The 26,390-nt window shown below is 43.8% G+C and overlaps 1 protein-coding gene across 3 annotated transcripts; it reads left to right on the top strand.

Annotated features, from left to right (window-relative positions):
• Positions 1 to 1,906: 1,906 nt before the first annotated feature.
• On the top strand, positions 1,907 to 24,858 carry nkd2b (NKD inhibitor of WNT signaling pathway 2b). 3 transcript variants are annotated; one of them, XM_071517482.1, is made up of 10 exons: positions 1,907 to 2,241; positions 2,364 to 2,390; positions 2,525 to 2,616; positions 20,318 to 20,378; positions 20,913 to 21,040; positions 22,407 to 22,502; positions 22,618 to 22,759; positions 23,037 to 23,121; positions 23,253 to 23,374; positions 23,572 to 24,858. In XM_071517482.1, exons 1-10 carry the CDS (start codon positions 2,217 to 2,219, stop codon positions 24,192 to 24,194), a joined length of 1,401 nt encoding a protein of 466 aa, XP_071373583.1. In that variant the 5' UTR covers positions 1,907 to 2,216; the 3' UTR covers positions 24,195 to 24,858. The 3 variants fall into 3 exon arrangements, with proteins under 3 accessions (XP_071373583.1, XP_071373582.1, XP_071373584.1); XM_071517481.1 differs by having other exon boundaries at positions 23,037 to 23,106; XM_071517483.1 differs by lacking the exons at positions 20,318 to 20,378; positions 20,913 to 21,040 and having other exon boundaries at positions 23,037 to 23,106.
• Positions 24,859 to 26,390: the final 1,532 nt, after the last annotated feature.

The following is a 26,390-nucleotide window of genomic DNA, read 5'->3' on the forward strand; positions in this document are numbered from 1 at the left end:
ATACCTTCTAAAGAGACAGAAGCCTGGGAGTCAGGCTGCATAAAGAAACGGTGATAATTAGGCACGGCAAGTAGGATCAAAGAAAACTGCCATCAATGAGCTATGCAAATGCCCGCTCATCCTGTCAGCCATAGAGAGTGATCTGAGAGTCGCACTCTGCCAGGCTGTGTGTGAGGAGTCAAATGACAGAGAAATTGACAGGAAGAGCTATATAGCTGCACACCATATTCATCAAGGTAGGCCTACATATGGAACTGAAACTAGGACGCTGTGATACAGTATCGCCCTCAGAGAAAATCATGTTTTCTATCCAACTGCACAGAGAGCGTCGTTCTGTCATGTTTGTCCAGGCAGAGGCCTTCTCTTTAGGTTACTGAAGAATAAAGATAACAAGGTTTCTGCAGTATGATGTCTCATGTGGCAGTGGCAGAGAGGTGCAGTGAGTGACATCAGGCATATAATAACAGTTTATGCCTTGATGACATGCACAGATCAAAGCAACATCTTTCCACCTTCTTAATATTATCTGCACAGGAGTGGAATATTTACAAAACACTTCTTCTTCTTTTTTTAAATCACATTTATGTTTTCATACTGAACAAAAGGTTGCTGTAGCCAATTAATGCTCATAACACTTGGCATTTGTCTTGTGGCCAGCAGGGCCTGTTTCAACACCTTGCCAAGAGAAACAAACAGTAAATCTCCTAAGCAGTAAAAGGAGCTCCTTTTGATGCCTGGTTGGCGTACGGTATGTTCTTCCTGGTTCTCTTTCAAGAACAATGGTTTATGTATAGGCTGGCATCTTGTTGTCTGTACATACCAACAAGAGAATTAAAAATATGGACTATATCAGTGTATGTGGTAAGCACACAGAGTTGTAGCATAATAATGTAGGCTAGTACTTGGACAAGTAATCTCACCTATTGTATTTATCCCTTTACACCAACAAATGTTGGGTTAAAAATATTAGGTTAGTCCTTTAACAAACTGCTAAATATATGACAGAATAGTTGGGTTGTGCATCAAACCCACACATTCATTGATCATTTTACCCAAATTCTGGTTCATATGTTGGGTTATCTTTAATTTCTTAACTGGATTATCTGTTTGCTTCTTTGTTTGTTTTTCACAAAGCAATCTACCCCACTTAATCTGTTTAAACTGTCTTTGTTAGAGGGAATATCCCCATTACTTTGAAAACCATGAATGGAGCTCTACAGACCAACAGAGGACGCGGTTTCGCACTCTGTCGTGAACTGGCTGCGTCAAGCGACAAGACAAAACTTAAATACGACCGGAAGTTAGATTATTTTGCTTTCAAAATAAAAGTACAGAATTAGGCACTTTTGCAAAAGGAAAAAGGTATAGGGGGATATAGAGCAACAAATCGCATGAACATACTCTGTGATTTTTTTGTATTAAATATGGCGTGAAAATACAGCTGTAAAATAGATTTTTTTTAAAAATGTACATTGTGTTATGGTAGCCCATTTCCAGATGAAGACACGCTTTAAGGATGGGTAAATTCCAGACCAAATATTAATATTAGTTGACAAAAAACTTTTGAAGTAACGTCTGAAGAATGGAGGCTCCAGTGGGGTCAAGTCAGTTGGAATAGGTCACCACTGAAATGCTATGTGCTTGCCATTAAATTCACAAGACTCAAATACTACAGCACATATAACCTACCAACTTGGAAGGATGTCTACACAGCGTATGTCCTCCAAAGGGCGTTAAAACAATTGTTTTTTTCATTTGCTACAGACTCCTCCTCCAATACATTTTCACTTTGTTATTTTGTAGGCCTACAACTTGAAAAGCGTTGCAACGTTCGTCAATAAGGTGTTTTATTTTGAAAGTCATAACCGGAGGTTTTATCTTTCATTCTGGCTAGCTTTACACTGGTGCCGCGTACGCTGCTGTCTTCCAGCCGCGTTTACATTCAGTTGGACTGAAGCGAGTCTGGAGGCAGAGAGCGAGTGTGCACTGTCTGTCTCGTTGATTATTTTTCCTGTACGTTCACATATCGTGTTGTTTCTGCAGATAGAAAATTGTTGTTTCAATGTCCAACCGATTTAATTGCCGGCCTTTGGATGAAGTTGGAGTTTTCTTCTTCCTGCAAAACAAACACAATGTGACAATGTTGAGTCAGTGATTGTTTTATCCTTGACGGATCGCGGAGTACCTATATAGATCCAGGGAAGAGGGACTTAAGAATGGGGAAACTTCAGTCTAAACATGGTAAGACCTGCTATTGCTGAAAGCATTGGATAACTAAAATGGAAAGTGTTTCATTGATGACACAAACTAACGATCGTCTTGTTTTACATCCCTGTGTCTGTCCATGTGTTGATGGGATCTAGCGTGTAAGCGCAGAGAAAACCCTGAAGGTGAGGATAAACCTAGATGAGCTTCGCATGATCAGAGTTCAGCATAATATGACTGATGATAATCTGCTTTACCACACATGCTGGATCATCGCGAGCTCAATACCCACTGATGGTGTATTTTCTCAATTTTCCAGGAGACAGTTTTGTTGTGAATGCCTTCCTCCGGAGAGGGATGGAGGAATGTGAGAGGTACAGCGCGTCGGATCACAAGCTGAAGAACATGCAGGTATCAGCCTTTTTATTTCACATTTCTTACCGCTGGTGATAGCAAGCCTGAGGTTATAACAAAAAAACAAATGACGATGGTTTAACATACGTCCATGATTGCCTGGTTTATTGATAGTTGATGCACGATGATAATCAAATTAAAAGATCACGAGGCTTCCTGTGCACATACGTTGAGTAATTACTTAGACGTCATTGAATCGAATTTAATTATAGGCTATAAATCATTTCCTAGAATAAAAACATAGGATTTCATTCATTTGTTAACAAGAAGCAGTTTGAAGCATCTTGGCAAAAGAAATTCTCTAATAATGGTAAACTGTGGTGACTAGTCATATATTTAAAGCTCCTAAAAAGGTTAATCTATCCATCTCCTGTGATTATGCAGCATAATCATGTACATCATATGTTTGTTTAAATTATCTACTGACAGCTCTGTAATGCATTGACAAAACTCATTATTGGAAAAAAAGAAATGGTCCAGGTGTGTGTTTGCATTTGCTGATGGGATGTAGAGTCTGTCAGGCACTTCAAAGTTGTCTGGACGAAGCTGTTACATTCCCTCTGCCTGAAAGATGAGATGATATCTACTTGACTCACGTGGGGAAACAAGCTGTTATTCACAAGCATGTGCAAAGACACGCTGATGTCTTTGCAGAGTTGTAGGGTTGTTGTTGTTTCTGTCATTTCTGGCACCGGCACAACAGTGCGGTGGTTATTCCCCTGCCTGCACACTGGATAGGTTATGACAGCCATGAGCCTGGTGCGTGAAGAGGCTTGGCACAGCAGCACACAAACATGGAGCAGACACACATGCACAGTCACACACACACACACACACACACACACACACACAGAAGCTATGTTACATCCCAAGGCAGCACTGGATGGAAAGGTAGTCGTTTCTCAGACGGAGGGATATAAAGATTGCTCTTGTGGCTGCTGGCATCATGACTAAAGGGCTGTGTCTTATTTTCAATGCCTCCTATTCTAGCGCTGCTCCCAGTGGGCAGCCCTCTGTGGCATAACATTACATCACTTCAATTAGCATGTCATTTTGAGGGGTGCGAGAGTCCCGAGTTCTCAGACAGAAATTACCAGAGGTTCACACAGAGGCACTGACAGTATGTGAGGTGGGTGGCTGTAATAGCTGAAGAGTTATGGATGATATCAGGGTTATAAACCGCCCACTCGTGCCAAAGTAAAAGAGAACTTTCCTCTACTTCAGAGGAATTCTAGTTCACACTCCCCCGAAGGGAAACCACCAAAGGCCTAAGCTTGGAGCTTATTAGTAGGTGGGTCCCACTCTCGCTTCTATCAAAGTCATGTCCCTGATTTATTTTGTGTCATTAGCTGGGTATATTAGAGGCTCATTCACACGTAAGGATCGGTATTAAGGAAATCAGCCCCTTTGCTTTTCCTGTTTACTTTGGAACTAATTTGTGAAGGAGCTGGCATTATAGGTGGACAGAACAAACTGCAGTTGCATCTGTTACTGCATATATTGGCCATAATATGTGTTGATGGTAACATATTGCTAAGTAACGACTAAGTTTGATTACTAAGATTGCTTTTTTTGTGGGAACAAGTACAAGAACACAAGCACTTATTTTTCCATTCAAGTAATTAGACATGCCAGTTCTGTGTCAGATGGATTTGTGGTTAGGGAATTGTCAGTTTCATGCTCTGTTTGAATAGCTTGCCATATATAATTTAGGCTAATGTTATTGTAATGATCTACTATACCTTTTAATTCCAAGAGCAGTCGCATTGCATTTCTTTGAGTGACCGCCAACATCAGGTCATTTGCTGAAGGGTTTTATATTGGTAGAACACAAGTAGTGTAATGTGTTGCTTGTAACTGAAGTAACATTTGTAATGTAAGGCATTACTTTCAATGGATGTGATGTTCTAAGCACTGATAATGTGCAGGATGTATTTGCTTCTTACAGTTGTCACTTTGTTGTAACAGCGCCCAAAAGCAATGATGCAAAGTATCAAATAGCATGTGATTATGAATTAATAGATACTTCCATGATGCGTTCAGCTCAGCTCACTAAACACACTGGTATTGAAGAGGGAATATGTAACTAGCTGCTCATACAGTGACAGCTCTATTCACGTTTGAAAAAAGCCTACACCTGCATGGAGATAGATGATCCCTGGGCATCTCTTTCATGCTGTACAGTTACCCATCCAATAGCATGGGCTTCACCAGAAAGAGTTCATCTTTTGGCTGCATTGACAATAATGCCATTTCCTCTTTTGAATCCATATATTGTTACTTAATTCTTTGCTAGGATTGAATTACATTGTCATTTCCCCCCTGATATAATTACTGGATTATGGGTTCTTAGATGTCTGGGGTTTCAAAGTGTCAAAGTCAAAGAGAAAATCCCCATAATAGAGCAGTTATATTATGATTTCTTTTTTACGGGAATTGAGGTTCAAGTGTTTCAGATCAATTTAAACCACATTTTGAGTGTTAGAGCTAGACTGTATTCATTGTCTCTTCTTTTCCATTTCTCCTCGTGAATGATTCAATGTAGCTCTTGCCAGATAGTAGTTTTCACCATTTAGTCCTCAGATATTTTGGACCTGGACGTTCTGACTTGACCAATGAGCTACAGGGACAGTTAAAAGTGCTTATGATTTCATATCGGGAGGAGATTGGCCAAACGCACTGTTTAGCTCTCACCATCCCCCTCCTCATTGTCAAATGGGGGAGTAGGATTCCTGAGCTGTCTGGCTGGGACTTCAAAGAGCAGAGCTGGGAGTTATAAAAGGGCTCTGATATCAGTGGAGCCTCCGAACCCTCACCCCTCTATCCCCCTGTCCTGTCCTGGGGGATGGGCTGAGGGATGGAGCAGGGAAAAAAAACAGGACGTAATGTTGCCCATCCCCAACATCAGTCAGTATTAATCTGTGCAGATGAATCTGTTGAATAAAAGCAATCTTTTTTTGATGTATCCAAAAATTAGTCAGCCCTATATGGCGTTATGGCGAGAAGTCAGAAAATATCAAAGACGTTTTTTAATTCTTGATATTGCTGCATGTCAGGATGCAAGATTGTAGCTGGCAGGCTGCCCTGAGCATGTAAGCCTATCGTCTCCTCAAGGCCTCCAAAGGCTGAGAATAGAGAAGAAACAAAGAGAGATGATTCAGCAAGATGACTTGGCCCGACCTGCGAAAAGTCAACCAGATTTTGACACTTCACTGCAGGTGTTCAAGACAAGTCATACCTGTCCAAGCACCTGGTGTAATGTAGAATTATCACTAGAGGCGAGATCAAAGTGACAGGCGAAATTCAGAGCCAAAATAGGGGGAGCAGGTATAGTCACCCCCCCCCCCCCCCCCCACACACACACACACACACACACACACACACACACACACACACACACCCCTCTTGAAAATGACCACAGTGTGTAGATGATGAATATGTAAAGTATAGAAAGGCAGTGCGTCCCAACCCTTTACTTCCCCAGACCTGTGTGTTCATCAGTAGAAGAGCTGTGTGAAGGTTCACTGTGTTTCACCTCTGGAAACGTCAACAGTCTTGACCATGTCTCACACACACACACATGCACACACACACACACACACACACACACACACACAGTGCTTCATTTGGGAGCTTCAAACAGACATGCTTGGATGCCCAAATAATGACAGGCTAATTCAACCTTTCAACGCCATCTTTGTCTCAAAACTTCCCAGAGACCTAGCCTGTTAAGAGGGAGTGTGTCAACATTTTAAATTCCACAACAAAGACCATTATTACTCACTTTGAAAGGTTAATAGTATCACACTTACAGTAAGGCTTGCTTAGGGATTCATTTGGATGTTACGATGTGCCAAAAGCTTAAAGACGCACATTTATTTTGACTTGCGGAGAAGAGTGAGTGCTATATAGCGCTCACTCTTCAATAATGAATTAGGTTTGAGAGCAAAGTTCCTCAGCAACTTGCGAAACTAATTGTAAACTAATGTGTTTTTAACGTTCATTTGGAATTTCAACCTGTGAATAAGACTTTCCCTTTATATAAAAATCACCTTTTGGCAATCTGGCTCAAAAAGGGATGTTTTGTTTGGACACCTTTGCCTTTGGGCGTTTGCATACATCTTCTACTCACCATGTTAATTTTGAGTTACCAGTATTTGATTTGGCTCTGTAGCAGGGATATCTGGCTAATCTTAATGCTGTGGCCCTAAATGACATTTTATTCTTCAGTATACCGAGCCACCAGCTTGATACTGAGGTCATTCTTTCAGTTTTGAGTATACTGCGCTGTGCATAGTGAATACAACCCACTAACTCCTCAAGACTTCAAGTATGTCTTGGCCTTGTTTCAGGACTGTATCATTTAAAACAATATTTCTGTCAGTAACATCCCATGACTTTTCACTTCCGCTTCACCTGCACCGCAAATGACAAAAAAAAAAAAAACCTCTTTGAAGTAGTATCAGGGAGAGTTGCATGGTGGAGAGGAGACGACAAGGTGTGCTCATATATGTATTGGTTTTGAAGGGACTTGAAGGCATTTGGAGAGTTTGTTTTTTTCCACCCCTTCTTTTTTTGAAATTGGCTTCACAAGAAGGCGAGCTGTGAGCCTTCATCTCTGAATGAAAAGCATGTGGCTGGCATCCAGAACAGCGGGGTCTTTCAGCACGGCCCCGGCAGACATCTGTTCCTGGTTTGTACAGCAAAATTCTGGAGCAGGGAGAGGGGCTGTGGTGGGAAAGGGTGGGGGGTGGGGGGTGAGTGGGGGGTGGCAGGGAAGAGGAAAAGAGGAGGAGGAGGAGGGTTGGGGGTGTTTTTTTTTCTTGGGGAGATATTTGAGGGGTTTTGAAGGTAGTGGGGGGAAGGGGAATAATAGAGAGCCTCATCCACCCCTTCAATTGCATTGTGTGGGGAAGCAGGAGTTGACCATTGATCTCATTACCTCCTATGTTAACTTTTAACAGCTACTTCTTTTTGTGTCTTGGTCGCCATTTGTCCAGAGCAAACACTCACTTCTCTGTCAGTGTAAACATCATCACCTGGTTGGCTCCGACGCTTGTCGCAAGTGTGAGATGCTTGTTTTATCCATTCTTTATGTTGAAGTGTGTATCACCACATGGCATTGCCTGTGAGTCAGAGGTTGAGTCCCTCTCTCTCTTTCTTTCTTTCTCTCTCTCTCTCTCTCTCTCTCTCTCTTTATGTGTGTGTGTGAATGAATGGGTGAGAGGGAAAGAGAAGTTTATGTGGCCTGCGCTTCATGGAAAAAGACATTAGAACACTGCAGGCAGATTAAATGTTTATTTATCTGAGGATATTTATACTGTCTGAAGCACTTTGAAGCTGTTTGCTCACTTTCAGCCTAATTCCCCTGTGACCAGCGCTAGTGAGGGAGCAAGGCCTCTCTCTGGCCATCAGGAGGAACCAAGGAGCCATCAGACATGGTTCACAATCACTGGCAGACCCAAACTTTGTCTCTAAGGATTTATGTAATATTTATATGTAATAAGCATAGTCAGTAGCATAATGCATGCCTATATTTTGCAGAGAGTATTGAAAAGCTTATCAATCTTGGTCTATAAAATATTCTAGCGAGTTTAAGGAGACAATGTTGTGACAACTGCTGTCGCACCATATAGACTTGTCCTCTATAGAAATGCCATATGGGAAGCTGAAATAGATGGCGTAAACACAGATTCTAAATTTTCCTACAGTTCAAAGGGAGAGCTGTATGAGTTTAGACAAGAGAAATGAAAGTCGCTCCGCTCCCTTCATATTAGCGCTCTTATCTGCAGATGTATGGAATGAAGTTCTGTCGCCTTCGGAGCTATCTCACAGTCTCATCATCGGCAGTTTGAAATAACTTACTGCTTGTCACTGCTTTTCATGAGATTTATGACGTTCCTGTTTACTTAATTCAAAGCGATCAGTCCGGTTTTGTCGTACAATGGGCTGAATTGTGTGGAAGTCGTCACACATGTAATCGTACGTGAAGATCTCCTCTCTTCCCTTTTGATTTCCCTCGGATGAAACCGTCCCAGGCTTTCAGCGACAGTGTGTGAGTGGGACATGAGTGGTCACTGACAAGCGCCTGGCAGCAGGGAGACCTCACTTCCCCTGCATGGTTAGTGCAGCAGAGTGAGGCAGTGTGCTGGTGGCTGTTTGGGGCAGCCCCGCCGAGGGTTAACACTGGTCTGTCTCTCTGCTCTCTCCCTGCCAGAGGAAAGAAAATACCTGGAGCTGGAGCCCAGTGCTTAGCGCTGACATTTTTGGCTAAGGCTGCTGGATCCAAGTCTGTGTTTGATCTTGTGCTTCTCCCAGCCAAGTAAAACACCGGGAGACTCAAAGGTTATTACATTTTAGTGTGTAAGGTATGTTTCCACATAAACCCCTGTTCCCCCTTAGAAAGCTTTAGTTCTTTTCCAAGTGGACTTCATTTCGCAAGCCTTAGAGCAGCCAAGGGAATATTATATTTTTTCAGTTATGGTTGTTATTGGTGTTATTATATGCTGTCATTATAGCCATTGTTAATTGAATACATTGTTTTAATTAGACCTTCAATGATGATAGCGCGTGTGTTGAACTGAGTGGGGACACAGTAAGCCGCAGACCTCACACATAACTTTTACATGATTATAATAAAAGTTGTAGATCTATTTTTGTTCTATATTTTGTTATTCTAAATATTTTCAGATTGAGCGGGAGATCAAGTCTTTTGCTTGTTTTCTTAAAGAGACAAGGGGATTCCTGTTTTGGACGTGAGTTTGTTATCCTCTGAATTCAGCCAATGGAAACTTGAGATTGTCTTCACAAAGGTCAGATGCTGACCTGACATATATTCCACAGTACTGCTGCTGGGGAACCTAAGTTGCAGTGTGCAGCACAATACATGACTTGGAACATAATGCTGCGGCATGAATACCTCTGCTTTTGTTATTTGGGAGAGAAAAAAGAATAGGGAAGGACTGAAATGGAATCAAAGATTGAGGTGGAAACAGTCATGCAATAACAAGACAAAAATAAAAAATTCTAAAATTTGAGCATGGAGTTTCAGTAACCAACTTCCTAATCTACATATCAAAATGCTTTCAACTACTGGGAAAAATAGTAACTTTTCCATCTAACACCAAGACACCAACGCCAAACTACTGCAAAACGTCAAGAAGCTGACAGTTGAACTACATGCTGAGCTACTCATCAGCGCTGCACAATATTCTGATGTAATGTGCATCTCTCTTTGGCAGACTGGGTTACATTAACTTTCTGTGTTATTCTTGTGTGAAAGGCTTTAAGAGTCACTCCTGAATGCTTTAGAAACTTCATCCTTGCTCCACATTCCTGAACCTGACGCCCTGCTAGGTTTGGGGCTGGAGAGTGAAACACCACACACACCACAAACCCTGGCTTCCTGTATGCTTGAAAAAAAAAACAACACAACACAGGTCCGAAAAGCCCAGAGGAGGGCTGCTGGCCCTGATTGTTACTCATTGTTTTGATACTATGCTGCTTGAAGCACTTCTGAAAACAGTGGGCAGCCTCAGCGGGAGTGAAACTCTCCATGTCCCAATGTAGACTTTACATAGATCCAGCATTCTGCTTAGGCTGCTGGTATACTTATAATGCATTGATAATGGCCCAGAAGTCCCTTGAGATTCAGGGGTATTACACTGGTTTTCGTTTATTTCACACAAAGAACCAGTACCTTAAAATGTGAAGCACAAGTTTATTTGATGGTGGAGGTAACCCTGAAAGACAAAGGTGGAATAGAGAGTATGCTAATAGATTTTCAACAATATTCATCTTTGTCCTCTGTGTTCCCGTCCTCCGGTTTCATCTACAGAACGCCCATAGCATGAGATTTATCAAACACACCCAAACCCCCGACCCCCGAAGAGTTAGGCATCTTTCTCCCTGCTCTGAGCTGAGCCTCCCCCTCTTTTGGACCCCAAGCCTGCACATGTGTAGGTATCGCTATTATTCAGCTCATAAAACGCCATGGTCCCATCTGAAAGTGGTTAGCTGTTGAAACATACTAGCGGCTTCAAAGCTTGGAACGGGGCTCCGCAGACAGTGTAGGCCTGGCCCTCCTTCTGCACATCACATTCCTCTCCGATGGGGAATGGCTGCTAACTTGCTTTTGTTACACAAACCTGCTCCCCTCATCAAAACCCTCAATGGGTCTCCTCGAAAAAGTAGGCGGTTGATTTTTGTCATGGGTGGGAATTTTTGGTGGGAATTTAGTTTGGGAAATAAGACTGTTAACTTAGGAATATGGTTATTAGGGTTTATTCTGTAGAACTAAGAATTCAGAGGCTCTCACATTCTGAGCTGACGTATTTATATACCCATACACCCTTTTGTGCTCCTTCTATATGTGACAAAAAGGGAGGGAGAGGATGAAACAGTGCTGAAAGAGGCCACTGTTCTCATTTCCTCTGAAGGCAGCCTTCTTTTCTTCCCCCACCCGTTTCTTCCCCGAGCCCGTCCACTTCAAAAGCTGACCTGGCCCTGTGTGCCATGTAACATGTTTACCTAAAGGCTCATTTCAAATAAACAGCAGTTCTCCTTGAGATGCCTGCCCCCGTCACTGAGGGCCTTTCAGAGAGACACCATCTGCTCACATGAGGTGCTTCACAGAGAAACCGCATTCTCCTCGATCTGGATTTTATTTATTGATACCTCAGTGGTTTTGCAGGAAGTTCTAAGTGAAATCATCACATAAGTGTCAGATATAAAAAAAAAAAAACTATTGTAGTAACCCAAACTAGGAAAATGCTGAAAACTAAAAACTACCTTTAGATTTGCAGAGCTTCAACAAAGTTCTCACATGTAGTCCATCTCAAAAGGAGCTTGCTCTACAAGCAGCACCTACTTGTTGATGTTGATAAGGGCCTGACTGATCCTATCAGTTAAAGAATGCCAGTGTATCAGGATATCTGAACTCTTACCCCCAGTGTCATGTGCTCAGCTTTGAGAACCGCTCTATCCTGGTAACACTTGATTGTCTCATGGCTTTCATGCTGTTATTACACATCACCACCCTCTACTTTGTGAAGCACAAATCCACTTTCAAAAACTTTTATCAAACATTGAGTGTCACACTAAGTGCCTTTAAGTGGGCTTATTCCCCTGGACTTAACCTCTACCCTCATTCCCTGCTGTGATACACAGCACAACCCCATCAGTATGAAGGCTTGTACCTTTGAATACCTGAGATAAGATAAGAACATATAAGCAGACTCATTGCTAATGCAGTCTAAGTAAGCAGTCTGAAGGAACTGAGCTCATGTTTTAGTGCATACTCTTTCACAGCCTCACAGCCGTGGTTTACAGTAATTATGACTGTGAAAGCAGCCGCTCTCTGTGCGCTCTGCTGCAAAAGCTGAGCTGGAGAAGGAGGTGGAGCTGAGCTGAGCTGCCCTCTGCACCATAGCCTTTTGATCTCTGCTTGTGCCATGGATGAATTACGTTCCAGAATTTCACACTGGGGAACAGTGTTTCAGACACACACAGCTAGTCTGTCAGGTCACTAAGGTGCACACATGGCAGGCTGAGTCCAAAAGGAAGAACCACAGCAGTTACGGCCTCACCGACTACAGCCTTTTAATCTCAGATTGGCGTTAGTTTATGCTGTGTCACTAGCAAAACCTCTAATTCATGGTTTACGCCGCGAGGTTTTGAAATTCTTGTCTCGAAGCTGATATTTCAGATGTAATTCATCATACAGATACCCTCATATCAATTTTTGTCGACCAGTAATTTTCTTTGAGAATAATTCAAGAAGGATGAATGAGCTTGCCATGATTTGGTATTCGCAGCATCAGTAATTGGTCCATGTGCTACTTTTTTTTTTCTGTGTCTCATCTGCTCATCTTCAAATCTCAAATTTATCCCTTTTATTTCATGGGAAGTTGCGTAACATGCCAAAGTATTGCAGTCAGTGGCCCATTGGCAAGGGTCCATTTTACATATCCAGGCTTCCTTCACATCGTCTGAAGATCACGTAGTCTCCTCTACTTCCTGTGCCCAGCAGGAGAGTATTTTTAGGAATCCTCAGGAAAACGCTTGGTGTTGACCCTGGGATGACCCCCTGTCCAGTTCCAGGCCTGTGAGGAACTTCACAGCTTGGAATTAAGCCTGTTCTTGCACCAGTGTCAAGAATTCCCGTGGTCTCTGAGACTGGCAATCCCTACAGGCTGGAGGAGACAGCAGCGTTGGACAGTCAGAGAGAGAGAGAGAGAGAGAGAGAGAGAGAGAGAGAGAGAGAGAGAGAGAGAGAGAGAGAGAGAGAGAGAGAGAGAGAGAGAGAGAGAGAGAGAGTTACAGAACAGTCCAGAGAGAGTTAATAGATAAATAGGATGCAGCCACATTGAACACTGAGAAGCTCCTTTTTTTTTACAGTATGTCAAATTAAATCAGATATTATGTTTAGTGTGTCAAAAGCTGTGCAGCAGTTTACAAAGCCAAGACATTTTTGCAATGTCTTACCCAAACTATCTTGGCATGATAGCCTCAAGTCTTACATATTTCATAGTAAGGAGCAACACTACCAATTATGCAAAAAAGTGATGTCTCCTGGGACCTGAGGTTTGGCAAGTGTTGAGAATAGTTAGGCTTTACTATGAGTTGTTAGAGGCTCTGCCTGTCTGCTCGGCTGCCTATCTTGGTTTTTCGTTGCATCCTCCTGTACTGTACTCTGTATTTTGGCTGTCTCTGACTGGCAAGCCGGATTCCCCCTGAGGGCTGAATGCAATAATAGTACAGTACAACAGCCGTCCGTCTCTGTTTGCCCAATATGCCTCCCAGATGGATGTGTTGAGAGTTCACGCTACATTACTGGCTGATTGGTCACGGCTGCATAAGCTCCCCTTATCGTGGGCAGTCATGTGGATCTACACTTCTCTGTGGAAGTTCTGAGTTGCCCATGGGGAGCAGTAACTAGTGGACTGTAGAGCTGCGGTCGAACCCTGACCTTCTGCCTGTCCTGCTGGAAGACATGCTGAGGAAGCCTCACGGCAACAGGCTGCTCCTCCACCAACCCACTAGCCCTTTACAGTGCGTGTGTCACAGATTTAGGTATGAATGTATGAAGGGGGCAGCTGTAAAGTCAGTGTACGCATAGGATTAGATAGACATCATCAGGCATGTGTGATATAACATATATAGCTGGGGCGATGCTGCTAATCTTCCACACTGGCCCTGGTGCACAGCTCTCCTTCCCAACATGGTTTGTTTACATTTCTCAGTCACCCGCAGGAGCAGTGTAATGCCTGTAGCTCCACCAGCCTCCAACCACAGAGCCTCGCCCCTATGAACTGCCGGGCCTGCTTTTCAAAGCCAGCTTAACAAAAAGAGCAGTTAAAACAGTGGTGTTGGCGGTTATCTCACAGGTGACGGATGATAACTGACATCTCAATACTAAACAAGCGGTTGGGAAGCCGACACGCACTACAGTTCCAAATACACCCTTACAGGTGAGAGTGATTGTTTGTGTTTAAATGGCTTTCACCCAGCAGTAAGTCACCCTTTGTTTATAGCAAGTAGACAAGGTGGAAAGGTGCTTACAAACTGTTTGCATTGTGGTAAATGTAGAAACCTTGTTGACTGTAATTGACAGACAACTGGTTGAAGAGTCAATTCATACTAAACTACATGTGATCATTGCAGTTGACCAGTTTCGAATACCGCTCAGCTGGACACTTGTTGAGAGTATCCACCCCGCTGCATGAGAGGTGCGGTTGCATTGGGCCATAATGGGATCCGTGTCCCGGCCACCTGACCCACAACCTGGCATTCTGAGATCCACTGTGTTGTTTAAAGGGCCTGTGGAATGTGGAACAAATCCCCTCAGCTTTATCGGCCTGGGCGCGCTCTCCATTGGCCAGGCTTAAGAGCCAGGGGCCTGCGCGGGAGCTTACAGAATTTCACATGGAGGCCAGAAACAGAGGAACATCCTGTTTGAGTCTAACCGCCTGTCCCACACTGGCTTTGATATGCCGTCGCCTTGTGCTCTCTCTCTTTGCTCTCTTGTTTGCCAGGGTGTGTGTGTGTGTCTGTGTGTGCTCTGTCTAGCCCCTGTGTACATCTTATGTTTTCTTTTGATGTCTGGTGCTACACCGCAGTTTGTTTACATTTAGTAAACTGAGTAAACATTGTTTCACACTGCTCTGTGTTTTATCAAATGTATTTCTTACTACTTCTGCCTGCTAAAATAAGCCATTTTGCTACACTTTTGTTTGAGTAGACCATTAAATGTTTGAGTGCACTTGTACATGGCGTTGGTCATATAAAAGTCCACCCAGAGAATATTGCATTACACCACCAAGCCCTGAGATCTTTGAATTAATCCAACATGCTCTGCGGCACAGCCATACTGTATATGGCACCGAACTTCAGACTAGTCCGTTTTTTGTGGCTCTCTTCTAGTGAACCACGACAGCCACTAGGTCTTTTTCTCTGGGCCTATAATTGATCAAATACATCAAGGATGATGGTAGGAAATACGTCTATAATTTAATACATTTGCCTAACCCAGATCCATAAATGTGATTCTAGTCACTGGTATGAAGCATATGGTTTCCAAGTTCCTACAGTAGCTGCCTGTGTGACAGCTGAGAGGAGGGCACTCCATTACATCAGACTCCTATCAAAGCCCGCTTTAATGAAGGCAGGCTGATTACAGCACTGGTGACAGATGCAGGGTGGTCAGCCGGCGATACTAATCTTTGTTTATGACATCCAGCAGGTCATAATCAAAGTGAGGGGAAGATCAGTGATAGGGTGGGGAGGGGGTTGGAGGGAGCGTGCAGAGTTCAGGAGATGTTCTCTCCTGATTGAAGGGGCACGGGTGACTTTCAGTGGTCCGCAGGCCGCCTGACGTAGACAGGCAAGCATGCTCATCTCTCCCCACAGCTGTTGTAACACTGCGGCCGAAGAGGCTTCGCCCCGACGATTCATGTCCTGCCAAGAGAGAGGTTCTGCCTCTTGTTTGACCTCAGAGAGAGAGAGAGAGAGAGTGTCCCGCTGCCCTGAAAGAGACATATCTGGGCCATCTGGGCCACATGGGCCCGTCCAGATGACAGGATGGCATTCTGCTCTTATCTCATCGCCATTCATAGAGAGACATGTCATGGCACAGTGATACGTAGATAAAATGTCCCAATTAATGGACAAAACTAAATTCTCAGCTGTCCAGCAATGGCAAGGATTGAAAGAGGTCTATCTTTAAGGCTGGACTTGACAATGATGCCTTCATAAATGAGGATTTGTTTCAAATACCTACAGTCATCATGTTTTTATAGCTCAATACTGTATGACCACTATATAATGTTGTAGGTCCTCGCCTCAGTGATTTTACGTCTCTGAATTTATCAGTTTCATTCTTGCTATACACTTTCAGGCACATGGTTATAGTGAATCATAGAAATGTGCTGTTGGCATGGTTTTGTGCTGTGATAATGATGAATATTCTTAGGAAGACTAGCTCAAATCCAGCAGTATATGCAGCACTGTTTGTTTTAATATGGCTACTCTGTAGTATTATCCGCTGGCTGTGGCCAATCTGGCCTGTTGGCTCTGAGCACCATAATCACCCTGACTTGGACTGAGAGCTGAAGCTTGATCAACCAGTGGGAGAGAGCTTGCTGTTCAACCATCAAGAGACCCACATATTGTTTTTTTACTCTCTTGCAAGAGAAGAGACAGAAGTTGTGCAACAGGCCTCATGTCTTTAGCTCCCCATATTTTCAGCCACAACCCCTTTCCCCCTCTCTCCACCCCTCGTCTCACTCTCTTTTTCTCCCTCTCCCTTCAATATAACAGCTCACATCTGGTTTTGAGTCAAGGCCAGGTTGGTTTCTTGTGGAATGGAGGGCTTTTATTTCTCAATGGCCCCACTCCCTCTCCAGTTTCATACTGTGGTGAAGAGTATGCAGTTTGTTTACAAAGTGGTGTTCCTTTCATTATATTGATACTACTCAATCTTCATTTTCATCATTGGGAAATCCCACAATCATCCCCAATTAATGGGCAGTGGGAGCAGGAATGCCGGGTTACTGGTTGGCTGGTGGTCACCAAGGCTTTCCTGTGGCGCCTTCTTAAGTGTCAGTTACAGGTGACTTTGTATTTCTAGAAACTGTGTACATCCTGGAGAACTCCCACTGTTCGCCACTCAGTATTTGTCTCCAAAGGTACTCTCAGAGTCAAATTAAGGAAATAACTGAGATTGTTGGTCTGGTTTGGACAAGGAACTGCATAGTACAATATACAGAAGTATCAGGTTTGAAAAAAAGGAAAAAAGACCCAAACAGATAATTAAATATAGTAGCGCCTTCTCTATAGCCAACTAAGTTGTTTTTAAGCTAATTACATCTTTATGTAAAAATAAGCTATCTGAAGTATTTCAGAAAACCACATAGCTTCAAAATTATATGAGTAGGTTTCCAGAAAGTATCCTTTTTTTCCAGCATATGTTTGGACTTGGATACACATCCAGACATCTGATCAAGTTGCCATATTTCATACCCTGAGGCCAGGGGAACCGTGTCAACAAGCTTCATGTTAGCCTCTTCTGTTTTTGAAGATGCGATTTTCAAAATCAGTTGTGTATCGTATGGTTTGAAGAATAGACTAAAAGCAGTGTGCGTGCTTATATTTAGGGGGTGAGTAAGAGCAGGGGGGGGATAGGAGAACAAAGATGTGCAGTGTTTTCTAGTGGGAGGATGGGTGGTAGGCAGGCAGGCGGAGAGACTGCTGGGGGATGTCTGATGTCACCTGGTAGGGAGCTATGAAAGCTTCCCCTGGTTACCCTATCCCACATAAAAGTCTGGCAGTAGGCTGAGGCTTTAGGGAAGCTTGGCAGAACTGCTGCATTAAGCAGGAACAAACATCACACACCTCTCTGTCTGTCTCTTATGTCAGGGCGTCTGGGAGACAGATCCTGTTTACATGGAACACTGTCAGTGCATATATCCAATGCACTGCTTTATAAGACAATGGAGATCTAATACCTCATCGTCTGCTTGTCATTCTTGTTGAGGTGCCTGTCCCACACATGCGGTTTTTCATCTTTCTTCCCCATAACTACATCACAGGTTTCAGGTGTATGCCACTATTGGAAAAACAGGAACTGTTTGCTCTAAAATGCTAACACATTCTTATAGCCTACAGAGCAGTTCATGATCTGATAGTGAAGGAATGAGAGTGGCTAGATGCCAGATAGCAGTTAATTACACATGTGGCGGGCAGATTTAAGCCCGACACCGTGGGCGATGTGGATGGAGATGCCATGTGTTTAGACGTTAAACTGCAGACTGCGGTCGGACCCAGCCTGCTCTCTCATTAGCTCCCCCACTGGATGTAATGAGCACGGAGGGAGGGCTGACTTTTCTCTTGAGATGCCATGTGTTTCAGCGCCGGTCCCGCCGGTCCCCCGCACGCTCAGCAAGACGTCTCATGATATCTGAATTTTAATTAGGGACAAGATCCGCCGGTGCCAGTTGGTTGATTGATCCGTTTCATTAGATTTAATTGTGAATTCTGTCTTTCATTTAGGGGTGCTTACCTTGCTCTGCGCCCCTATGGGAATGAGGATGAGAAGAATCAATGGTTGTCTTTGATGTTCCTCCGAGCAGCAGAACAGTGTGTCTGTGTGAACTCCCTCTCCCTTACACACTGCCCTTCATTAAGGGACTGTAGTACAAAGAGGAGAGATAAAAGCATCCAGCACAGAAAGGAAACAACAACTTGGCTACAGAAACCACAAAAGATAGAAACTGTGTGTGTTTATATGTGTGTGTCTGTGTACAGATGCACACACTACTGTCTAGTGAGTGTATATCTGTGTGTGTGTGTATTTTGTGTGTCCTGATTAAAGACAGCTGCTTGTTTGGGGCCCAGGGAGCGGTACCGGTTGTCTCCACCTCTCCCAGAAGCCTTCCATAGTCTGCTAAAAACCCACCTCCACCTCCAACTCTCCCACTGAGCTCCCAGTGACGGGAATAAGCTGCAGATAGGCCCTATCTCCCCTCTAACAAACCGTCTCCTCCTCTGCTCCACACACACTTATCTGCCTCTCTCTTCTCCCATCTTCCGTTCTTCTTATCTTTTTCCTCTCTTCTCTCTACCCTTTGTGCCCTATTTTCCTCTGTTCCTTTCTCCTGCATTTCTCCCACTTACTTCCTGACTGACCCTCTTCTGTTCCTCCTATTTTTTCCCCCCATCGCTAACCCCTCTCTTTCCAATCACGCCGCCCCCCTCCTCTCCCCAAGGCTTGGCTCCCATTCTTTTCCCTGTTTTCTCTCAATGTCTCCGGTGGCCAATTTGCAGGGTGTCCGAGCCTTGACCCTGACACACAACCGGCTCCCCCTCAGCGGTGAAGGTCAGGGCCAGATTACAGGCTGAGGTATCATCCTCTGAAGTGAGGAATAATCACGGGCTCTGAGATTGTTAAATAGCACCACAGGCCCTGGCACTGTCATTACTGAGAGAGAGGCGAGGCGAGGGGAGGGGAGGGAAAGAGAGAGAGAGAGAGAGAGAGAGGGGCTCGTTCACCTAAACGCATGCAGATGTGCAGACTCCAGTTGAGCCTCGGCTCTGTTGAAGGTACATGGAGTTCTTTTGTTTTCTAGCATCTATCTGTTTTTTATTTGTCTCGTTTCAGTGTGCCTCCTTTATTCAATCTGGTGAGATTTTATTTCAAAGTGTGTGTGGACCAGCTAAATGGACTGGGAATGACGTAAATGAGATGAATCATTTGTTGTTTAAATACTTGTGGTTTAGGGCCTGTGCTGCACTTAATTTTCATTGTTTCCACAATCCAATCGTAATTAAAGAACAGTTGTGTGTGTGTGTGTATTTGCGTGTATGTATATGTGTTTGTGTGTATTTATGTGCGTCATGTTGGTGTGTGTGCATGCATGTGCGTGTGCTTGTGTGTGTGTGACAGACTCTGTGTCTGCCTCTGTGTGTCTGTGCATTAGCACATGTGTGGGATGGTTATGAAATCATTGTGGTTCTGTTTTACGCAGGATATAGATTATTCACATGTGACAGCAGAGGTTTCACATTTTTTCTTCCCTTTTCCCACCCCTTTATTTCCCTCCCTCTTTTGTTTTATGGCTATGGAATGGTGTATTTAATCAGTCCCATCCTATCCGCAAGGAATTTTCCATCTGGCAGTTTTACTCAATTCAAAATAAATACATGCATGTTGCTGAGAGCTCATCACGAAGTTTGTTTTACATAAATCAAATGCAAACTTACTTTACTTAAGTAAAGTTCACAATGAGCAATGTAGTAAACCTTTACTGAAGCCTGGGCCTCCATCAGACTCCCCTCACTGCGTTCCCTGTCAAGTAGGATGAGAACAAACAGGTTGGCTGAGAGAGAGCTCAGATGATGGAGTGCATTATGGCTTTTTTGATGGATGCGAGGGTCCGTTTGAAGGGGTTGGAGGAATCTTGAAAGCTTGGCAGTGGCAGTGCTCACGCTGTCCCAGACAGTGAAACACAATAAGCGTGCAGATGTTCAAAGTGTTTGGCCGTGGTGGAGCCTCCAGCCCTCTCCCTCTCATCTGAGTAGGAAATGCTTTAGCTGGAACTGTTTGTTTTCTCTATGTCTGTGGTCAAAGAACTGTAGATTCACTTACACCCCCCCCCCCCCCTCTTTCTCTCTTCTCTCTCTGTTTCTTTCCTTGTCCCAGGAGTTTCCAAATGGTGAGCTGAAGGAAGGACAATTTGTAGATCATCACTGTCCCCTAGAGGGTAGGTAGAGAAGCACAAGTTTTAGCACTCATTGATAAGCTTTGCATGACAACAATTCTTGCATCATCTTATCTGTAGACCACAGATCTAAAGTACTATGATTGATAGGCAATGTATGAGCAAGTGTGTTGTACACTGACATAAACAATATAACTTGAAGGGTAGTATATATAGACTTGTATGTTAGTACTGGGTGCATTTACTATTTCAAGATGCCGTCCTATATCTAATTTCTGGATGAGTCTAATTTCTGTTTGGTGGGTGCATAGGTAAGGTAGATCCAGTAGGTCTTCAAGATCATATTCTTAAGTCTGATGTGCAAAAAAAGTGCAGTGCAGACGTTTTGGCCTATTTTCAGGCTTTCATTTGCGCCTGCCTCTTTTCCAAACAAAGGCAAAGTAAACATCTAAGTTAGGCTTATGATATTGTGAAGACTTCGTGATTTTCTTTTGGAGTGTAGGTACCGTGCAGAATATTGCCTAATTACTGTATGAGAAATCAGGTTTTCTGAAGTGTGTGGTGTTGTGTTGACAGTGGTACTCCCTCCAGAGAAGGCGGAGGGCTGTGAAAGCTACCTGCAGTACCTGCACTCAGAGGACGGGGAGCGGGAGCCGCCTAGGGATGCGACCAAAGCTCCAGGGAAGAAACGCATCAGTCTGGATGTACGCAACCCACTACACAGTCCCAGTCCTTCAGTTTCATTCTTATTTATAGCCATACATGCACGCTGGGATAGGCTCCAGCCCCCAGTGACCCTGAATAGGAATAAGCTGTTAAAGACAATGAATGAAATGAATACATGCACCATTGAACTACTGTTGCACCACCCCTGAGAGGAATTTTTAGGGCGAAAAAATCTCTCTTAAGCCATCACAACTTGGCTTAAAAAAATATCTGGGTGTTGAAACGGTTTTGCTTTTCACTGAGTAAGAATTAGCTGCAGCATCCACTGCGTTAACTGAGAATAGACGATGAAATGCATGATGGGGGGAATTTTATGCTAGCTACAACTGTATTCCTTCACTATGTGTACAGAACATCTGTCTGTATGTTGACACTGCTCCAGACCATATCCTGATTGAATTTAGGGACCAATAAATAGAATAAATAGATTGTAATGTTTGGACCTGCATGTTTTAAAGAACTGCTTAGATCTACTCCTTGGTAATCACTCCTGGTTATGTAAGCTGAGGAGATATTATAGAACCATAAAGGGCTGCTTTTCTCCCTGGGGTCTCCTCCCTCGTAAACGCACCGCCTTTCACAGAGTGTCGGCTCTCCTACATGCCTGCAGCAGGGCCCATGTTCCAAACGTTTATTTTTCCAATTACAGCCATGTTACTAGATACATCTGAATCAAAGTCACTGCCAAAGAGCTGTAACTGAGAATTGTGGTTAAACTCTTTTTCCTGGAAGACAAGGTCATAGTGGTAGGGCCCGCCACCCCCGCTCTCCTTTCTTTTTGTTCCCCCCACACCAGGCAAAGGCAACTAAATGGCTTCTGCTGAAATGTGATTTGTTTACCAATTTGTATTTTGCTTTGAAAGGCCTAGAACAAAAGTAGTCCGCTGCAAATTGCTCCCAAGGTGTATGAATTCATTAAGACCCAAACATGTGGCATTTCAAGCTCCCTGCTCAATCAGACAGATTTTTTTTTTTTTTTTTTTTGCTTTGAATGGCGTGAAAGTTACCTGTATATAATACTGACCCAGGGGTGATTTTAAAGGGAGATGAGAAGGGATGGTGTAATGGATCCGCATACATGAGGAAAACCAACACTCACATCACACAGCTGACAAATTTTAATGAACACTGATGGCAGCACTACAATGGTTGAATTTGCTGTGCTTTGCTGCCCCCTGTTGTCATAAGCATGACTGTCTTTGGGCTTCGACACAGAATTACTGTTCTCCTACTTACTATACTTCACTATGTGAAAAGATGCATGTTGACAACATCATATTGTTGATGTGTATTAAGTGCGGTATCATAATTTTTACATATTTGTGTATTTTAATGTGTTTACAGGACTTGGAGTGTGATGTTTCTGTGGAGGATGACAACCGACAGGAGTGGATCTTCACCCTCTATGACTTCGACAACAGCGGGAAAGTTACAAAAGAGGTAATGATTATCATTCTTGTGATCCTGATATTCTGTCCTTTTTACAAAAATGTGAGATGCCATACTATTTTGTCAAAGGTGCAGTACAAACTACTTTTTTCCCCCACTACTTTAGGACATGTCCAGCCTGATGCATACCATTTATGATGTGGTGGATGCATCTGTGAATCACTCCTGTCACAATAAGAGTAAGACTCTGCGTGTCAAACTGACTGTCACTCCAGAGCCGAGGTCCCACAGAAGAGATACAGGGACAGGTAAAAAAAAAAACAGCATTTCATTATACTATCTATCATTGATCCCAATACTCAGTGCATCAACTCAGTGTTTCCTGTAGATTTTTTTTGGAAGGTGTGGGGGGTAATTTTGGTTCTAAGACCAGGGTTTGGTCCTGGGCCCATTCCAGGATCAGTTCTAGCACGTCAGCTAAATTAATGTAAAGACTGCCAACTAATGTTTCAGTCTATACAGTATGGATGTCTGTGCACACTTTATGCTGGTTTAGTACTAAACTGTTGTGCCTCCCCTCCTCAGAACGTGAGCAGGGTCGCTGTCACCAGGAGGACGGACGCTCGGCTGACAAACGGCTCTCCTCCTACATCAAGTCAGTACACACCAAGTATACATGCGTTGGGGCTGGACTGTGTTCATTGTAGTGATTCTAATTCCTACAAATTAACTAATTGATGGTGTTCTTAGTATTCTCCATTGTCCACTAATCATGAGGGTGTTGCTCATTTGTCGTATCAGAGGGCAGAGCAGTGAGGCACCGGCCGCAGAGGGTCAACATTACTGTGTGGATGAAAACACGGAGAGGAGGAATCACTACCTGGACCTGGCCGGAATAGAGAACTACACCTCCAGATTTGAAGGTTAGTGCCTCTTTGTTCTGTATTACAGTCTGCTTGTTGCAGAAGTTAAAACATTCAAATTCACAACATTATAACACAGTGGGAAGTTGAAAAGTGAACTTGGAGAGGGCGAGGGGAAACAGCAGTAATTCTAAGTGCAGTGTCATAAATCATCCTTAGACAAACCTTTGACCCGCTGTCTCTCACCTGCCTTTCAGGTACCACCCCTCCCTTCCCCCCCCAGGAGTCCCATGGTCGGAGCTCCCAGTCCCAGAGCCGCTCACGCTCCCAGGAACCTGAACCCCAAGTCATTCACCATCGCCGCTCGCAGGTCATCAGCGATAACTACAACCCTGCAGAGGCTCGAAGCAAAGGCACGCAATTCCTCAAATCTCCCAAAGGAACCTACAAGGGAGGCGGAGGGAACAACGGGGGCAGCGGAGGAGGCAAGTCCAGCAAATGTCACGGCTACCACCCGCCTCTGCAGTCCGTGCTGCATGGTGGCAACGCAGCGAGCCACGGGGGTCAGGATGTGTACCACCTGCCGCACCAGACCCCGTCCTCGGGCCACCACCAGCACCCCCTGCAATACAGCCACAGCAAACGTCTAAGGGCCAAAGCCAGAGAGGCCCTGTCCCCGTCCAAAACTCCTCTGTCCCCCCCCTCCCACCCCCAGCAGCAGCCCCCGGTGCCCTCTGTACTGCCCAGCCTGGAGAGAGAGCATGCGTCCGGCCCGCCGGGGAGCCCCGGGTTTGTGGTTCCTCTGGTCCAGCGGCACGAGCACCACCACCACCACGAACACCACCACCACCACCACTACCACCATTACCATCAGACATGACCGCCTTCAGAGTACAGTGACTGAGACCGCACAGGACCAACCACCACACCAGTCTGAAGGACCTAACCTCATCCCACGGGAGTGTCTCCACCTCTGTCCAGGATCTTTTTTTTTGTTCTCCTCCTCTTTCAAGCTATACAGATATATCCTGAGATTAGACGTATTGAGGAATCTTGTAGTGTGACTGCTGATGGAGGGAGTTTCTCTGAAGTTATTGTGTAACAATGAAAGATGTGTGGCACAGTTTTGAATTGATTGTTGTTAGATTTTCTGCTGGACCGCTCTGCTCGTTACTCATATTCAGAAAGGGACACCTCAAAGGAACAGATCAGAGGCCTTTTGATGTACCATCCTCTCCCTCTTGATGCTGTTGGTTGATGTGCTCGTCCCTAGAAGCTATGTGTCAGAGTGGGTGTGTTGCTCTGTGTGAGACCTTTCTAAACCATGGATCTCAGGTGTAAAGGTGCTGCTGCTCTTGAGCTTTTCACAAAGGCTACTTCCTCTGGGAGCCCCGCTGTGGACTGAGGGGCTTCCTGTCTGAGGAAAAATATGAAATCACCACTGCCAGTTTTAATGCAAAAATATCTCGCTATATGTATAAAAAAAATCTATATATGTAAACACATTTTACTGTATAATTATTATACTGTATATGCATATTTCATCATGGATATAATTATGCATATATGTATTTTGTCTTTTATATATTTTAATAAACGTTATATAGTTCATTCATATTCTTGCAGCCAACAGGTTGTTTATTTCTACTCATACTCGTCATTTCTAGTCAGTCAGTGCTACATTTGATAATGGTGTGTCTATTGCCACAGTGTGGTTAGAAATAGAACAAACATTACAAAACCACTCAACACTACAGGCTGATAAAGGATAATTGCTGTAATTTGCAGGTGATGTTCAGATGGTTAGGTGGCTAACAACCTGGTTAAACTGCATGTTTTGGTTTTCTGGTCTTTGCCAAATTCAACACTGCTAATACTAAACAAATATAGGAGTCATAGGGCTGTGATTTCTCTAATTTGTTAAATTATCATAGTACAACAATGTGTGGCCGTTGATTTAATGTGATTTTAGGTGCTTTTGATCAGGAGCAGCATGACATGTTAAGGTCATGCCTATGACGCAACTGTTAGTTGCTGTTTTTATTATAATTACCAGAAACCCAAACCATGTAGGCTATGTATGTACCAGTTTCACCTGGTCCTTATACTTTACTCTCAGGCCACAGAGCCTTTTAATATCACATGAAAATAACAGAGAACCTTTGAAGATGAAGAGCCAGAACTGTCCCAACCAACAGTCCTCCAGTTTTCCATAGATAAGACTATTTTCTGTGAGCTCAATTCAAATACACTGATCTGTTACTTTGCTGAACACGTGTTTCCCATGACCTTAAAGGTGCAATCCATTCAAATAAAACTTTGAAAAGAGGCTTATTCCTACAGCAAAGTTTGTAAGGTACTTAAGCACTGCTGTAATGCACAGTTATGTTAGGCTACTGTTTTATAACTACTAATTTTTAATATATTATGAGGATAAATCTGTTGGCATAATTGTTTCTTTGTGGCGCTTCATATCAACACGCTGTTGGTAATTACCAGCGCGGCTCAGAAAGCATTCCCTGCTCCGGCCATCAAGGATTTAGGCAAGAACTGAATCAGAGCCCCGACTGGGACAAACAATGGCAGCTATGAAAAGCGAGGGGAGGGTCGGTCTAATGCAAATATCCACTTTGTGCGCCTCGGAGAACCTCCTCCAACACTGACAACTGGCAATTTCCACCTAAAGTAAGTTAACTGCTGTGGAAGTTGACCGTAAAGCAGTTTCGGTTTTTACTATAATATCGCAAACTTCCATAACTTGCGGACCAAGTTCTTATGGGGAGGCTGCATTGATTTAGCCGCAACAAGTGGAAAAGTTCGAGGTCGGGACTTTGGTGACAACCGGCGGAGAGTCCCGGAGACAGGACGCCTCGGTGCATCACTGAAATGTAAAATGTGCACCTGCTGAAGGACAAAACAGAGAGGTAGGCAAGGTACCATGTGACAAAATGCAAATGTAACATTATAAAGTTTAGAAAAGTGTATTTATAGCCTTTACTCTCTCCTGCCCATCCAGTGCCACGGTCTATTTTCCGCAATATTTAGGCTATCTTCAAGAGACAACTTTCATTTGTGT

Source organism: Centroberyx affinis, unplaced genomic scaffold (assembly GCF_046629955.1).
Source record: "Centroberyx affinis isolate AG114_WGS23_722 - 3 ecotype Tasmania unplaced genomic scaffold, CSIRO-AGI_Caff_v1 ptg000498l_1, whole genome shotgun sequence".
Classification (NCBI taxonomy): Eukaryota; Metazoa; Chordata; class Actinopteri; order Beryciformes; family Berycidae; genus Centroberyx; species Centroberyx affinis.